Here is a 14,384-nt window from a genome sequence, read left to right on the forward strand (position 1 = left end):
GTACACAATGGGGTTTATTTACTAAAGCTGGGAAGTGCAAAATCAGGCTCACTTCTGCATAGAAACCAATGAGCTTCTAAACCCAGCTTGTTCAATTAAGCTTTGGTAATAAAACCTTAAAGCTCATTGGTTTATTTGCAGAAGTGATTTTGCACTTTCCAACTTTAGTAAATAAACCCTATTGTGTACTTAAAAGTGGGGTATGACTGTATAATTTTGCATAGACCAGAATACAGCTTTGATGCTGTGTGCATGCCTAGTGTAAAAGGATGAAAATTGAGTTGAACCCTTCACCCAACATTCAGAATTTCTGAAAATGTCTGTTTTACTGACTGATCGGCATGTTGTTATTTAGAGAGATTCGGTGGATCTGGCACAAAAGGCCAATTTCTTCAACAGGTTGTCTGAACTTTGGACTTTGATAAATTGAAATATTTTTTCATAGCGTTGTGATAGTTGTTGAGTTTCGGACCCCTGTGGTGCAAACGAGTCCATCGCTGACAGCACGGATAATCACCTGTCTGTCGAAATCAAGTGAAGGTTATGGAGTTACAATTGTCTTTTCTAGCTGACATTGGTTTAAGGTTATTGGTGTCCTATGGTGACAGCTGATGGATGCCGAGCTCCGCAATTCACATATTGAAAATACTAGAGCTGTCACATCTGTCAAAGAATGAAAGACATATACTTTGGCAGGTTGATTTTTTAATAGGGAGTTTGTTCCCTTTTTAAAATAAGTTAAGGCAATCATTTACATGGATATATGTTATTGAACTTCCGCAATATTTTGAATAGTCAATCTTAAATTACTGCAAAACTGTGTAGGCTTACTTATGAAAGTTTTATAAATGCTTCTTTGGTTAGATTTACATATTTTGTCTGAGTATGACTCTTCAGCCTAAATGTCAGGGGTTAGAGGTCAACTGAGGTTTGACACCTTCTGCACTGTCAACTGATTGACCTCAGCCACAGCTAGTGTCAGAAGGTACCACCTTATAGTTAAGGAGAACCCAGACAACTACAAGGCAATGTCATGCACACTCAGAGATTAGAACAGTGTGTGAGTCCAAACAGCTGACATAGTAATTGGTGTCAAACTTCAGGTGAGCTCTGACTTCACACTTTGCAGCAAACAGTTGACATGATAATAAGTGTCAGATTTCAGGTGGCCTCTAACCCCAGACTTTGCAGTTGGCCAAAGAGTTAAGATAGTAATGATTGTAATACTCCAGGTGAACTCTGACCTCAGACTTTGCAGCCGGCCAAACAGTTGACATGGTAATGAGTGTCAGACTTCAGTGAGCTCTGAACTTAGACTTTGCAGCTGGTCAAACAGCTGACATGGTAATGAGTGTCAAACATCAGGCGAGCTCTACCCCAGACTTTGCAATTGGCAAAACAGTTGACATGGTGAAGACTGTCAGACTTTAGCTGAACTTTGACCCAAAACTTTGAAGCCAGGCAAACAAATGTTAAGAAGTGTCAGACTTCAGGTGAACTTTGACCCACGTTTTTTGCCCCCCCTTGCCAGTCTGCACATGGGTTGGCGGGAGCCGTCCTGCATCTTTGGATCAGAGAACACCTTTAGGCCTTTAATCAAGCTATGCAGGCATATAGATGATCTATTCATCGTCATGAAGGATGGGGTTACGCATCGTGATTCCTTCCTTGTGTTCCTGAACTCTAACAATAAAAAGCTGTCGTTTACAGGACAGGGGGATAAAAAAGGATCTGTTATCTAGATGTAGAATTGATTGGTAAGGAATCGGGTGCTACTAGTTCCCTTTACAGAAAGCCTTTATTGGGCAAAACCCTCCTTCTCGCCAGCCAAAACACACAATCAAAGGGATACCCATTGGGCAATTCTTGAGAGTCTGACAGGTTTGTAGTAGCGATACTACTTTCGAACAGGAGGCTTCTGCTTTATATCAACGCTTTGTAGAGAGAGGTTACCCGAGATGGATGCTCGAGCATTGTTTATTGCAAGGGGGAAGAGGAGAATAGACCTATTATCCAAAATGAACCCCAGCAAGGCTAGTAACCTAAATAAAACTAGGGAGTAGGGCCTTAGACTCACCATCGCTACCCCTTATAGTGGAGAATTTGACTCCATTAGGAATATTATTCTTAAACGTTTACCGATTTTATGTATGGAGGAGATCTCTGAGGAGATCTTAAAGGAGGGTGTAAATGTAAAAAGGAGATGAATAAACACAGTGTAGTTGTGTGAAAAACATCCACCTCTCTTCTGGCCATCGCACTTGTGGTGTGTGTCATGTACCTTTTATGGAATGTTCAATAAAAGGATTTCTGTTCCGTCGGTGTGAAGCCAATTTCTTTCATTCAACTTTGACCCAACACTTTGCAGCCTGGCAAACAGCTGACATAGTAATGAGTGTCAGACTTCAGGTGATCTCTGACCCCAGTCTTTGCAGCCAAAAAGTGGACGTAAACCTAAACAAAGGGATTAATATAAATATTAATATGCAGCAAATACTTCTTATGTAAGCCTGCACAATTATATTTAGAAAGAATTTTCAGATTATTGCATGAACCTATTAACCACTTACAATCAGGAGGATGTCCATTGGTGTCCTCAGGTTTTAGTGGTTATACTGGGATGATGCCTGCACCTACGGGCATCATCCAGGTATATATCTTTTCAGGCAGAAGTGATCTGGCTCTTCTGCTTCACTCCTGCTATGGTTATACACAGTGGAGCTGATCAGCGAGTACCGCAGCACCCTCCGATCATTCCTTACACAGGCAGAATGGCAGTCTTCCTTTCAGTAGGGAAGGCATGGATCCTGTTTTCCTGCTAAGCAGGGACATGTATCCATGTCTTTCCTTAGTAATAGCACCTCCCACAGTACACTGTTGTAACTAAGGGTGAACAGGAACCTTTTCCTCCGTACCTGGAATGTTCTCTGCCTCCTCAGTGGTACTGGAAAACATGAATTTGTCAATGTCCTTCCCAACTCAGTAACCAGGCACTTCTCAGGATGCCACTTTCCGGCCCTCCTCCGAAGAGTCCTTCCCCGGTCACTTCCACGAGCTGTGGTGCCTCTCCAAGCCGAGAGCACACCTGGGCACCTTGAATCCTACCTCAGTTACTGCGCCTCGGACCAGCAGGTTCCGAGACTTGGGGACAGACAGATCCCTACCCCAGACCAGGCAGGTCTATTAGGGGCATCTAACAGGAACATGTTGCGGGATGTCGAACACCCCGTGACCGGGACCCCTCACAGGGCTACCCCGGTCTTGGAACCAGAACAGGCCACACGAGTCTCACAAACTCCTCTCTCCCAAACACGTGACCCACACATCTTAATTGCCCCTTCCCAGACTCCCCAGCGGGACCCGGCACTCCCACTGATTGGTTCCGAGAAGGTTGATACCCAAAGCATCCAACCTGGCCTGGTTCTGGCCTGTCATGTGCACCTCACTGCTCACATGACCAGGCAGAACTTCCCACACAGCCCAACCTACGTAATTAACCCTCAGAACCCCTACTGTTCTGAGGCAAAAACTAAATTTACATGCGTATGACATTTTGTCCAAAATGTCATCCGCTACATTACCAAAGCTTAATTGAACAAGCTGAGGTTAGAAGCTGATTGGTTTCTATGCATAAGTGAGCCTGATTTTGCACTTCCCAGCTCTAGTAAATAAACCCCATTGTGTACTTAAAAGTGGGGTGTGCCTGGTATTTGATAAATTATCATAATACCAAGAACTGAAAACTTGTCTGGCAATGAAGGGGTATATCGAGGGTGGTACTGGACTGGCTAAGCTGCCCTCTCCATGTAGATGCATGAAATTGTTACAATACCTAGAGTTCACCTTTATGTTTCCCTGATGTTTTCAGTTCTCTACACATCAGAGCGTCTGGCTTTCAGCTCCGCATCAGCTCAGTTCTGCTTGAAGTTTTCTGCTTCATTTTTTGTAAACTTTCAAAAGAATGTTTTGTTTTCTGAAAAGAAAAAAAAATTGTGGTAGGCTATAAGTTGATCCACCAGAATTTATTTCAGATAAACCCATTATTAGGAAGGATGTCGGCTTTAACTTTCCCAACACATAGTTCCCCACTGCGGTGTGGTACAAATCTTACAGAATACAAACAGCTTGTGTTTTATTATTAAGAGCCGGAGTTCACTGGATTTTCACTAGATCAAAGGAAATATTCTTTCAGAACACAAAAGTATAACAAATGCAATTTGCTGCACCGCGGTCTTGGACAGAGTGGCTGAGTGCACAGAGCTGTGCATAACGTAGCAGCTGGCAAGTGACCCACTGTGACCTGGAATACATTTTTCTCTCGCCAATTTGCTTCAGTTTGAATAATTATTTTGATTTCCTGTAAAATATACATATATCCTGAAGTAACTCCTTTTATGTGTTTTTTTTCTCTAGGCCTTGTCGTTGACCATTTCGGACAGCGTTTGTACTGGGCAGATTTTGAACTGTCTGTTATTGGCACCGTGAAACTTGATGGTTCTGATTCAGTTATGGTGGTCACTAATAAACAAGGTATGCCGTGAACAGCAATTTTCAAGTCTTTCCACAGATTCTCAATTGGATTTAGGTCTGGACTTTGACTTTTTTTATATATATATATATATATATATATTCTTTATTTTGTTTTGAAAAATAGTCATACAAATATCTTTCTTTTGCACACACATCTAAGCCCTTGTACACATGGTCAGAAATTCCGACAACAAAATCTGTCGCATTTTGTCTGAAACTTGTGTTGCATACACACGGTCGGAGAAAGTTGTCAGAAAATCCAATCGTTCGTAACGTAATGACGTTATTTCGTTACGACTGGACTATGTTCAGGCTAGTAGCCAATAGCTTTGGTCTAGGAATTTGATCTGAGCATGCGTGGTACTTTGTCCAATCGGAATTCTCTACAAACGATCGGACTTTGTCCGATCGGATCATGTTGTCAGAAAATTTTATAGCCCAGCTATAAAACTTTGCCGGTCGGATATTCCGACGGAAACAGTCCAATGGAGCCCACACACGGTTGGATTATCCGACAACGCGGTCCGATCGGACATTTTGCGTCGGAATGTCCGACCATGTGTACAAGGGCTTAGACTGGGCAATTCTAACACATGAATATGCTTTGATCTAAACCATTCTATAGACTGTGCACTGTGCAAGTGCAGTTGCTCCAAAGCTTAGTAAATGAGGTAAAGGTTTGCTTTGCAAAAAATACCCAATCACATGCAAGAAAAAAAAACAGCATTTTTGCTGGCATCTGGTTGGATGATGGAAGTCAGCAGAGTCTCTGCTCATTTACTAAGCTCTGGAGCAACTGCTCTTGCATAGTGCAACTGCACATTGCAAAGTGCACAGTCTCTTTGCCTTTCGTAAATGAACCCCAATGACTCAGAGGGGAGGTCAGTTTTTTCATTCAACTCCCTGCTTGAACAAACAAAAACTGTCCCATGTATGGTCAGCTTAAAGTGATACTAAAGTCTTGTTTTTTTTTTTTTTTTTTTTTTTTTTACAAATGACAAACATGTTATACTGCTCTAGCTATCTGCTCTGTGTAATGGTTTTGCACAGAGCAGCCCAAATCCTGTTCTTCTCGGGTCCCTCTTCAGTGCTCCTTGACCCTGCCTCCTGTTGAGTGCCCACACAGCAAGAAGCTTGCCAAGCCACAGCTCCCTGTGCTCCCTTTGTCCATTCAGACATGGAGCCATGGCCCGCCCCCCCCCCCTCTCTTCATTGGCTCACTGACTTTGATTGACAGCAGAGGGAGCCAATAGCGCTTTGCTGCTGTCTCGGCCAATGAGGAGGGAGAGTCCTGGACAGCCTAGTATCTTGTGCAACATCACTGGATCTAGATGGGGCTCAGGTAAGTATTAGGGAGGCTGAGGGGAGCTGCTGCACACAAAAGGCTTTTTATCTTAATGCATAGCATGCATTAAGATGAGAAAAAAATCCTCCTGCCTTTACAACCACTCTATGCATTAAAATAAAAAAGTATTTTGTGCGCAGGAGCCCCCCTCACCCCCACTAATATTTACCTCAGGTTCCTCTCTGTCCAGCTTTGTCCACGAGTGTCATAGCCATCCAAGATTCTCCCTCCTGGTTGGCTGAGACACAGAAGTGGCACCATTGGCTGCTGTTGCTGTCAATCAAAGTCAGCTAGCAAATCAGGGGAGAAAGGGGGTGGGGCCAGGTCAGGACTCTGTGTCTGAATGGACACAGGGAGCTGTGACTCTGCTTGGGTGCCCTCATGGCAAGCTGCTTGCTGTGGGGACACCGTACAGTAGGGATGAGCCTGATGTTCGAGTTGAACATAAGTTTGACTCAAACATCCGGAGTTCTCCTGTTCGCCGAATAGCGAACAATTTGGAGTGTTCGTGGCAAATTTCGAAAGCCGCAGAACACCCTTTAAAGGTCTTTGGAAGAAATCAAAAGTGCTAATTTTAAAGGCTTACATGCTAGGTATTGTCATGAAAGTGTACCCGTTACCATTTCAAACAGGGGGAGAGCGGGATCTGGGTGTCCCCTTATTAAAGGGGGCTTCCAGATTCCGATAAGTCCTCCACCCACAGATCCCCACAACCACAGGCAAGGGTTGTGGGGATGAGGCCCTTGTCCCCTTCAACATGGTGACAAGGTGTTTTGGGGAGCTACCCCAAAGCACCCTCCCCATGTTGAGAGCATGTGGCCTGGTACAGTTCAGGAGGGGGGGCACTCTCTTGCTCCCCACTCTTTTCCTACAGCCTGCCAGGTTGCATGCTCGGATAAGGGTCAGGCATGGATTTGTGGGGGTACCCCCACGCCATTTAAAAAAAAATTGGCACAAGGTTCCCCTTAATATCCATACCTGACCTGAAGGGCCTGGTATGGATTTTTGGGGGGACCCCATGCTGTTTTTTTCAATGACTTTTATCTGTATTGCAGAGACCTGACAATTCATTATAGCCGTAGTTTTAATTAACTTTTTTTACTTTTTCACTTTTATTGTTTCACTTTAAGAATGATTAAAATCACTGCTCCCGAAAAAATGGCTGTTTTTAAAACATTTTTTTTTTGCATTGATACATGGCCCTGGGGCAGGACCCAGGTCCCCAAACACTTTTTATGACAATGCCATGCATATAAGCCTTTAAAATTAGCACTTTTGATTTCTCCCATAGACAATTCATTATAGCCGCGAGAAGTTTTAAATTACTTTTTTTTCCTTTAGAAATGTCATTTGTGCAGGGACTGTTCTAAACACAGGAAAAATGTGCCACTTTACAGGCATACTATAGATGCCCACCAGGCACAAAATGTAAAGGAATATTTCACTTTTATTGTTTCACTTAAAGCATTATTAACATAACTGCTCCCGAGGCCATATCCCCTGGGGCAAGTCCCCAAACACTTTTTATGAAAATAACTTGCATATTAACCCTTAAAATTAGCACTTTTGATTTTTCACATTCGTGTCCATTAGACTTTAATGGTGTTTGCGTGTTCAAACAAATTCTTTGCCTGTTTGCATGTTCTATTGCGAACCAAACTAGGGGGGGGGGGGTGTTTGGCTCATCCCTACTGAACAGGAGGGAGGGGCTAGGATCACAGAAGAAGGACCTGAAAAGAGGAGGATTCAGGCTGCTCAGTGCAAATACACCGCAACAGAGGAGGTAAGTATAACATATTTGTTATTTTTATAAGGAAAAACAAGAGACTTTACAATCACTTTAAAGTGGAGGGCCACCCTGAAAAAAAAATACATTAAAAATTTGAAAAAAATCAGAAAAAAAATGAAAAAAAAAAAATTTTTTTAACTTACCAGAAATGCCTGTTGCTAGGCACATCATGCTAATCTGCCTCTTCCTTCTCCGCTGAGATCTTCTGTCTTCTCTCCTCCATGCAGTGTCTTCTGGGTAATGGGTCGTGCTGTGTTCTGGGAACTGTGTGTCCCAGAACACAGTGCGCCCCATTCACAAAGCGATGCGCGACTCGCGCATGCGCATTAGAAAACGGGCAGTGAAGCCGCAAGGCTCCACTGCCTGTTTCCCTTAGCCAAAATGGCAGCGCCGGGACCCGAGAGCCGAGGGACGGGTCAGCCTCGGGCGGCCGACATCGCGGACACCCTGGACAGGTAAGTGTGCTTATTAAAAGTCAGCAGCTACAGTGTTTGCAGCTGCTGACTTTTAATTTTTTTTTTAAACCGGCCCTCCTCTTTAAGGATCATTTTTTCCCTCAAGTCACACTTGTATGTAAAGAACCATTGCAAACTAAAAATGAATGCCTTGTACAAACTTTTTCAATAAAGCTGATGCTGATATAACAAATATGTTGCTTTTTGAACCGGTGGGTATTTCCGCGCACTTGCTGTAATTAAAAGAACTTGCTATAACTTTTTGTTTTTGGTCCTTTAAAACGAAACTTGTAACACTTTGGGGTTGATTTACTAAAGGCAACTCCACTTTTCACTACAAGTGCACTTGGAAGTGCAGTTGCTTCAGGTCTGAGGGGAAGATCCGAATTAAAGGGAAGAGCTGCTGATTTTATCATCCAATCATGTGCAAGCAAAAATGCTGTTTTTTTAAATTTTCTTTGCATGTCCCCCCTCCGATCTACAGCAACAGCACTTCCAAGTGCACTTGTAGTGCAAAGTAGATTTCCCTTTAGTAAATAAATCCCAATGTTTTGGCTTTTTTTTTTTGCTGGACTAAGTTTTGAGCAGGGATGTAAAAAGTGTAAACCTTGGAGGTCTCGCCATGTGATGCCTGTGGTGGTTATGGGGGACATAAAACAAAATGGACTGACAGCTGAGTTGTAAAACATTTTAACAAACATCCTCATGCATCACCCACTGGTCAAAGCCCCGTCTGATTTTATGTTCTTAATAAACAGCCTAGTGGCTGACTTTATATGCCTTTCTCTCCCACAGGACTGATGTACCCTCACAGAATAGACATATTTGAGGATTACATTTATGGAGCTGGTCTTAAAAATGGTGCATTTAGAATACCGAAGTCTGGCAACGGCACCATGGAGTTTTTAAACTTGAGCGTGGAGAAAGCAAAAAGTGTCTTAATCGCACATCATTACAAACAGCCACACAGTAAGTATAGTTCCAATTAAATGGCTGTTGTAAGAAAATAAAGGGCAAACTGATAATAAATGTGTGTGTTTTGTCTATATTGTATAAAGGAAATATTGTCTCAGTTTGTCTTGTAACTTAATAGCCAATCAAATGTTCCCTTTCTTTTAGCCAAACTGCACTGAAAGAAGCTAATTGGCCATTGTGGGCAGCACACATAATTCTGAAAAATAATAACTCATGTCAGTGGGCATGTAGTTGCCATCATCCCTATCATAAAGTAAAAAATGAAAAAAAAATACTCTAATAGTGGGATTTTTCAGGCAACAAAAAAAAACAATTAATTTATTATACAAAACATATTTATATACATGTATTCACAATTCATAGAAATTCATAAGAAACTGCCACCACCAGCTGGTTTGGAGGTCTTTGGACGTTTAGCGGACAGCGGAGATGTGTGCAAACCTGGTGTCCAACTACAAGAAACGTCTGACCTCTGTGATTGCCAAGGGTTTTGCCACCAAGTACTAAGTCATGTTTCTGGAAGGGGTCAAATACTTATTTCACTCAATAAAATGCAAATCAATTTATATCTTTTTTTTAATGCATTTTCTGGATATTTCTGTTGTTATTCTGTCTCTCACTGTTAAAATAAACCTAGCATTAAAATTATAGACTGATCATTTTTCTTTGTCATGGGACAAATATACAAAATCAACAGGGGATCAAATACTTTTTTCCCTCACTGTACATCAGATGTCAAGAGCCCGCCACCCAGGACTGCCATCGGGGGGGGGGGTGATATAAAATGTAGCGGGCCCAGGTGTCCCAAGGGACCCGGGCGCCCAGCAGAGCCAGGCGAAGTCTTGAGCAGGTCATAGGGAGGCAGTGTTGTGCACTACACAAACAAACTCAGCAGCTTCTGCTGCTCTGTGTCATTGGGCTCACACATTAAACTCATTACTGCCACCTCTGGCTACTATCTGCATGGGCGTTCCTCGTGTGTGCTGCTTGTACTGTATTATGTACTGTGATCAGCTGCCACTCCTCTGTGTCTCAGCAACAGGTGTCGGCTTTTTGAAAACAAGAGCTGGGACTAGGTAGAAAGAGCTCCTTTACAAGTGAGGGCTGTATGGTAAATGGAGGGGTGCTGTTTGTGTACAGCGAGGGGCCAAAGCTGTGTGTGTGTGTGTGTGTGTTAACAGATGTGGGGGCTGACATATATACAGGTGTGAGGGCGCATGAGTTCATGCAGGAGTGAGGGGGGCTGAGTGCATACAGGAGAGAGGGGGCTGAGTGCTTACAGGTATAAGGGGGGCTGAATGCATACAGGTGGGAGGGGGCTGAGTGCATACAGGAGTGAGGGGGCTTAATGCATACAGGTGTAAGGGGGGGCTGAGTACATACAGGTGCAAGGGGGGCTGAGTGCATAAAAGTGTGAGGGGGCTGGGTTAATACAAGAGTGAGGGCGCTGAGTGTGCACAGGAGTGAGGGGGCTCAGTGCGTACAGGAGTTAAGAGGGCTGAGTGCGTACAGGTGTAGGGGGGCTTAGTACATACAGATGTGAGGGGAGCTGAGAGCATACAGATGTGAGGGGGCTGAGTATGTACAGGAATGAGAGGGGCTGAGTATGTACAGGAATGAGAGGGGCTGAGTACGTACGGGTGTGAGGGGGGCTGAGTGCTTACATGAGTGAGGGGGACTGAGTATGTACAGGTGTGAAGGGAACTAAGTATGTTCAGGACTGAGGGGGGCTGAATGCGTATAGGAGAGAGGGGGGCTGAGGGTATACAGGTGTGAGGGGGGATGAGTGCGTACAGGTTTGATCGGACTGAGTGCATACAGGTGTGCGGGGGGCTGAGTGCATACAGCTGTGAGGGGGTTGAGTGTGTACAGGTGTGAGGAGGGCTGAGTGCATATAGGAGTGAGGGGGGCTGAGGGTTGAGTGTGTATAGGAGTGAGAGGGTTGAGTGTGTACAGGTGTGAGTGGGGCTGAGTGCATAGAGGAGTGAGGGAGCTAAGTGCATACAGGTGTGGGGGAGGCTGAGTGCGTACAGGTGTGAGGGGACTGAGTACATACAGGTGTAGGGGGACTTAGTGCATACCGATGTGAGGGGGCTAAGTGCGTGCAGGTGTGAGGGGAGCTGAATGCATACAGAAGTGAGGGGGTGAGTGCGTACAGGTGTAATGGGGGGCTGAGTGCATTCAGGAGTGAGGGTGGCTGAGTGCATACAGGTGTGATGGGGGCTGAGTATGTACAGGTGTGAGGGGTCTTAGTGTGTACATGAGTGAGGGGGCTTAGAGCGTACAGCTGTGTGGGGGGCTGAGTGCATACAGATGTAAGGGCGGCTGAGTGAGTACAGGTGTGGGGGGACTGAGTGCATACAGGTGCTGGTGGTCAGGCCAGGGGGCCTGCATAAGGGGCCCAACAATTTCTGATGGCTGCCCTGCCCCCACCATCAGAAGTCAAGAGTCTCCTACCTTCCCTTACATCACAGTGCACCCCTGTTACCTTGAGCTGCTTCTGGGAATAAGCTGGGGCGGAGCTGGGAAGCAGAATGTGCAGGGTCTGCAGGAAGACTGGAGTCAATTGCCAGAGCTTGCTGAATGCAGAGACCAGGGTAGGCGGAGACAAGGGGGTCCTGTGGCTGCACAGAGGTGCACAAGATCTGTAGGAGGAGTTCTGTCCTTGACTGCTAAGATGGTGGGGGTTGTGAGGGTTAGTACCAGAATCAAGCCTCTAAGTGCAGGATCTGGTAGAGGAGTTCTGTTCTCCTCTCTGCTGCCGACTGCTAAATCAAGGTGGTGGCGGAGGTGAGGGGGGGGGGGGGGTGCCGCAGCCGCCTTGCGGGCTGGATTCGGCCCACAAAATGTTTGTTTCCTGACTTCCTGTTTGCTTCCTCCTGACAGTGCCCAACCCTTGTTTGGATATCAAATGTGAGTTCATCTGTCTGTTGAATCCCACCAGTGCATCCTGTGTGTGTCCAGAAGGAAAAGTTTTAGTGAACGGAACATGCACAGATCAGAACTATGCAGGTAAGCAATTATTAAATTTGATTCCAGCCATGGACTGTAAGCTTTGATAATTGTGTTTTGCTATTGCTAATGTTAGATTAAAAGCTAAATTCCAATACATGTTTGGAAGCTGTTGTCCTTGAGCTTCAGCTGTTTGGACATTCATCTGAACACCAGATTTTCTTGTTTAGTAGTTTACTACTAATGCTATTTCTACTGTTACTATACATGACAGCTTCCTTCTGTCAATGGTTGATGAATCGGCAGATGCTGGCATCCGCTACATCCTTAGCAACCCGTTTTATCACCAAACACCATTGTTATACTGGTCAGGAACTCTCAGCCATGTAAACAAAAGAGGATAGTGCTGACATCACTAACCAGTTTGGGGATGACCCTTTCTTGTTCCAACATGACTGCACACCAGTACACAAACAAAGTCCATAACAACATGGATGAGCAAGTTTGGGGTGGAGGAACTTGACTGGCTTGCACAGAGTCCTGACCTCAACCTGAAATAGCATATTTAAGGGTGAATTAGAGCGGAGACTGCGAGCCAGGCCTTCTCATTCAACATACGTGCCTGACCTCACAAATGGTCTTCTGGAAGAATGCTTAAACATTCCCATAGACAACTCCTAAACCTTGTGGACGGCCTTCCCAGAAGAGTTGAAGCTGTTATAGCTGCAAAGGGTGGGCCAACTCAATATTGAACCCTATGGACTAAGACTGGGATGCCATTAAAGTTCATGTGCGTGTAAAGGCAGGTGTCCCAATACTTTTAACAATGTAGTGTATATTTAATACAATGTATATAGAAAATATATATGTGGATGGGGATTTTACAGGCATCCAGTCTGGTAAATCTTAAGAATACAATATTTGTTGTCCCATATTATTACACATCTATTAAAAAAGACATAAATAAGTATCAAACTGATAAATGATGATAGCAACAGCTTGGGTATTCTCATATTCAAACAGGTTTCGAGACACTCTCTCCAACTGCACTGCATTAATCCTTGTAACAAATTTGCACAACTTTGGACTTATATATTTTCTCACAGCCTGCAACCTTTTTATGGTTGAACAGCTTCCACATCCGAGAAGAGTCACGCATGTGATCCTGTCAAACAAGATGCCCCTGGACCTGCTGCATGGTTGTGGATGGGCATTCCTTTAGTGCAATGTGTTTTGATCCGTTGGTTTCTTCTCTGTTCTCTTGAAGAGAGTGTCTTGAAATGTGTCGGAATATGAGAATACTGTTCCCCAAGCTGTAGCTATGATCACTTATCATTTTAACCACTTCAGCCCCAGAAGGATTTTCCCCCTGAATGACCTGGCCATTTTTTTGCGATAGGAACTGTGTCGCTTTAACTCACAATTGCGCGGTCATGCAATGCTGTACCCAAACAAAATTGACATAATTTTTTCCCACACATAGCTCTTTCTTTTGGTGGTATTTGATCACCTCTGTGCTTTTTCTCTTTTGCGCTATAAAAAAAAAGAGCGACAATTTTAAAAAGAAAATAATATTTTTTACTTTTTGCTATAATAAATATTGCAAAAAAAACAAAAAAAATTGTCAGTTTTGGTCGATATGTATCCTTCTACATATTTTTGGTTAAAACAAATTGCAATAAGCGTATATTGATTGGTTTGCGCAAAAGTTATAGTGTCTACAAAATAGGGGATAGATTTATGACATTTTTATTTATTTGTTTGATTTTTATCAGGATATTGCAGTGGACAGATCAGACAGTTTTGACACTTTTTTGGGACCATTGACATTTGTACAGTGATCAATGCTATAAAAATGCACCGATTACTGTGTAAATGTCACTGGTAGGGAAGGGGTTAACACTAGGGGGCAATCAAGGGGTTAACTGTGTTCCCTCGTGTGTTTCTAACTGTGGGAGGATGGGACTCACTGGAGGAGGAGACTGATCGCTGTTCCTAATTACTAGAAACAGATGATCTGTCTCTCCTCCCCTGACAGAACTAGGATTTGTGTGTTTACATACATAGATCCTCATTTTGGCTCTTGTGCCTGTGATCACAGGTGGCCGGCAGGCATCGTGACCACCAGCCACGTGCATCAGGCAATGGATGCACGCGTGCACCTGCTAAGGCTCTTAACCTCCCTGGCGGTAATCCCGAGTCTGGCTTGGGTTGGGATTTTACTAACACAAGCGGTAACCCCGAGCCAGACTCGGGATCGCACCGCTGGATGCAGGGAGGACACAGGTAGAGTTACTTACCTTGTCCCCTGGATCCAGCGATGTCCCCCGCGCTGTGT

General features: G+C 44.2%; 1 protein-coding gene across 1 annotated transcript in view; it reads left to right on the forward strand.

Annotated features, from left to right (window-relative positions):
• Window positions 1-14,384, forward strand: part of LRP1B (LDL receptor related protein 1B) — a 2,110,020-nt gene that overhangs the window by 1,987,180 nt on the left and 108,456 nt on the right. The window contains exons 80-82 of the mRNA XM_077447755.1: window positions 4,414-4,530; window positions 8,915-9,088; window positions 11,981-12,106. Coding sequence (XP_077303881.1) covers window positions 4,414-4,530; window positions 8,915-9,088; window positions 11,981-12,106 — 417 coding nt within the window. The remainder of the gene's footprint in view (window positions 1-4,413; window positions 4,531-8,914; window positions 9,089-11,980; window positions 12,107-14,384) is intronic.

Source organism: Lithobates pipiens, unplaced genomic scaffold (assembly GCF_037356315.1).
Source record: "Lithobates pipiens isolate NorthernLeopardFrog02 unplaced genomic scaffold, aLitPip1_a1.2 Scaffold_22, whole genome shotgun sequence".
NCBI lineage: Eukaryota > Metazoa > Chordata > Amphibia > Anura > Ranidae > Lithobates > Lithobates pipiens.